The 3248-nt window shown below is 32.7% G+C and overlaps 1 protein-coding gene across 1 annotated transcript; it reads left to right on the forward strand.

Moving 5' to 3' along the window:
• The first annotated feature begins 1053 nt into the window (after positions 1 to 1053).
• LOC114269648 (high mobility group B protein 6-like) lies at positions 1054 to 2483 on the forward strand. Its single transcript, XM_082917832.1, has 6 exons — positions 1054 to 1271; positions 1375 to 1468; positions 1604 to 1759; positions 1846 to 1931; positions 2169 to 2253; positions 2340 to 2483. The coding sequence occupies exons 1-6, from the start codon at positions 1054 to 1056 to the stop codon at positions 2481 to 2483; spliced, it is 783 nt and encodes a 260-aa protein (XP_082773958.1).
• The last annotated feature ends 765 nt before the right edge of the window (positions 2484 to 3248 follow it).

Below are 3248 nucleotides of genomic sequence, written 5' to 3' on the forward strand. Positions count from 1 at the left end.
CCTCTAAAAATTTTAGTTTTTTGGTAACTAAAATTTTTTTTAGTCGCTGAAAATAAATTTTTGTCGATCAAACTTTTGGTCGCCAAAGATAAAAAGTATTTTTTTATTTTTTATTCTGTGACTAAATTATTTTAGTAGTCAAAATTAACTATATAGTGACTAAAATATTTTTTAATTGTTGAAAATAAATTTTTGGCGACCAAACTTTTGGTTGCCAAAGATAAAAAATAATTTTTTATTTTTCATTCGGTGACTAAATAATTTTAGTAGCAAAAACTAACTATACATCGACTAAAAAATAAATTTTTGGCGACCAAAAGATAAAAAAGTAAAAAAATAAATATTTTACCTAATAAGGCTTAAAATAAGAACCATTCAAATTATGAAAATTAGGATAGACTCCGCGGATCACTCCTTCCTCCATATTGTAAATAATTCAAATTATGAAAATTATGAAAATTATTAGGATAATTATTCAAATATTATTCAAATTATGGAAATTATTCAAATTATTCATATTGTAAATAATTCAAATAATTCAAATTATGAAAATTAGGATAGACTCCACGGATCACTCCTCCCTCCATATTGTAAATAATTCAAATTATGGAAATTATTCAAATTATTCAAATATTATTCAAATTATTTAAATTATTCATATTGTAAATTATTCAAATTATTCATATTGTAAATAATTCAAACTATGAAAATTATGGAATAAGCATATTAGGATATATTGCCTTTTGGAAATTAGGAAGGAATGAAGGAAGGAATGAAACTTCCAGAGAAGAGAGGGAAAGCGTGTTCGAAGAAAATAAGGAATGTAAGAAACATACTATATACTACTAATGAGAGAGAGGGAGAGAGTATATTCATGTTCAAATGTGTCTCTCTCACTCAGCCATCACTGTCTGAAAAAAATCGCCCTTGCCTTCATTGATCCCCTGTCCCCTCTATCTATCCATATATATTAATCACTTTCAGTTCAGCCATTTCACACAGTCTCTCTCTCTCTCTCTCTCTCTCTCTCTCTCTGTGTGTGCGTGTCTCAAAATGGCCGAGTCACAGAATAAGGTTTTTGCAGCCTTTTGGTACTCCATCATAGGTCGTCTCCTCTGCACCAACAGCAGAAAGGAAGATCAAAAGGAGGAAAAAAACGGAGTTCAGATTTTTGATCTTCATCATTTTGATCTTCACAGTTTGAATCCTCATCAACCAATGTCTGCGTCTTTGGCGTTCACAACTGACGCCATGAGGCTGTTGGAGGAAGAGTAGTTTCTTCAGCTGAATAAGTAAATTCAGTAATTTTCTCTATATTTCTCTCTCCCCCCTTCTTATTCTCTCTCTAATCTTTGTCTCATTGAATTTTTACAGGAAAGAGAAGGACCTGTTGAAGCCGAAGCAACCGATGACTGCGTTTTTCATGTTTAGAAATGAGCAAAGAGCAGAGAGCAAGAGTGGCTGGGAGGTAATTGAAGAATGGAATAACATGACAGAGAAACAAAAGAAACCATATGAAAAGGTTCAATTAACTCTGTCTTTCTCTCTCAATCTCTCTCTCTATGTCTCTGCAACAGCAATTTCATATTTTGGGAACTTACAGATTGCAAAGCAAAACATGGAAAAGTATTTAGAAGAGGTGGAGGCTTACAAGCAGAGGAAGGAGGAAGAGTCTGCCAATCCCAAAAAAGAAGAGAATGAGATGATGAAAATTCACAAGCAAGACAAGAAGGAAGAGAAAACTGATAACACAATCAAGGTTTGGCCTTATAACAATGAATTGTCGATACATTTTTGTGAAGCTTGGCTTTTGTGACTGCTAAATTATGTCTGCTCTTGTTACAGAAAACGAAAGAGAATCGCCAGAAGAAGAAGAAGATTGCTGATCCCAACAAACCGAATAAGCCCGCATCCTCATTCCTTCTATTCAGGTCAGTCATTTTAAAATATGTTATAAGCACCTATATATATACCTAACAAGATTAAAAGTAAATACCTAAAATTTTGGTCATTTTATTTTTATTCACAGTGATGCTGGAATTGCTAGTAGTCACGGATGAGCCATATGGAGGTGAATCAAAGAATTAGCAGACATTAACAGTACAACAAAATGTAATGAAATTTGCTTTATATTTTCTTATGCTATGTTATTTTTGTTGATAATACAGCAAAGAGGCAAGGAAGAACTTGTTGGAAGAGAGGTTGGGAATTAATGACTCTACCCTTAATGCCCTCATTTCAGTGAAATGGAAGGTGTGAAATTTAACTATCTATTTGGGTAATTCCTTTTTTTGAAAATATAAAAAGAAGTACTGAAAATTTTGGTTTTGTGCTTGTAGGAATTGAGTGAAGAAGATAAGCAAACCTGGAATGAAAAAGCTGTAGGAGCCAAGGAGCCAAGATGGAATTGGAAGAGTATAACAAATCTGCAGCAATGGAGGAGGAAAACAACAACAACCCACAACAGTAAAAAGCAAGCTTGAATATTGATGAAGGAGGCTCTACTTCTGTCAATGTGTTCAAAACTAATTCTTTTTGTGTTAACATTTGTTAACTACTATTGACCCCCCGGGCATGTTAACATCGTTGATTTTTACTTTTTTTTGGCCATTTGAATGTTGAATTTGTAGTTCAAGATTGGATTAGTATGATGATTCAAAGTAGTTTACAAAATCAACGAAGTTGTGTTTTCCAAACATTCCAACTTGTGGGTTGAATTAATTTGATGATTCAGATCAAAGTAGTTCCCAAATCAATGAAATTGTTAAAATACTCACTTCAGTTATTGCAAGATGTTGTTCTATGCTGTGGAAGGTGATTTTAAATGTTAATGTATGGATAAAGTTATATTTGAACTTTCAAATTTTAGAAATTCATTACTTCAAAATATTTGGACACTACTAATCAAGCACTAGATTTTTTTCATTACTCAAATTTTCAGTTTTATATAGCTCTTAACTGATTATTTTTGTTTCATCCTTGGGAGGATGCAACGTGATTGCTAAGAAAATAAATGCCCTAGCCCCCGTTTCAGTTTAGTTTATCTTTCCAATTTGTTAAACAGGAAAGCTTTAGCTGAACTCCATACACTTCTAATCTCCTACTCCTTGGCTTTGTTCTAAAGCATCTCAGAAGAATAACTTGTCTATTGTTCTCAGTTCTTGTTGCCTCTGGCTTCACAAAATGCATTTGCTTTTCTATCTTTTCTTTTGCACTGTCACCTATTTATCCTGTTACCTTTATTTCTG

The sequence above is a fragment of the Camellia sinensis genome, chromosome 3, assembly GCF_055761805.1.
Source record: "Camellia sinensis isolate YWXY chromosome 3, ASM5576180v1, whole genome shotgun sequence".
Taxonomy (NCBI): domain Eukaryota; kingdom Viridiplantae; phylum Streptophyta; class Magnoliopsida; order Ericales; family Theaceae; genus Camellia; species Camellia sinensis.

Bases quoted from the DNA above. Each gene is read 5' to 3' on its own strand.
- LOC114269648 (XM_082917832.1), top strand. From the start codon at position 1,054: ATGGCCGAGTCACAGAATAAGGTTTTTGCAGCCTTTTGGTACTCCATC. The intron at 1,932-2,168 runs GTCAGTCATTTT...TTGATAATACAG, and splicing joins TCCTCATTCCTTCTATTCAG to CAAAGAGGCAAGGAAGAACT. The intron at 2,254-2,339 runs GTGTGAAATTTA...TTGTGCTTGTAG, and splicing joins TCATTTCAGTGAAATGGAAG to GAATTGAGTGAAGAAGATAA.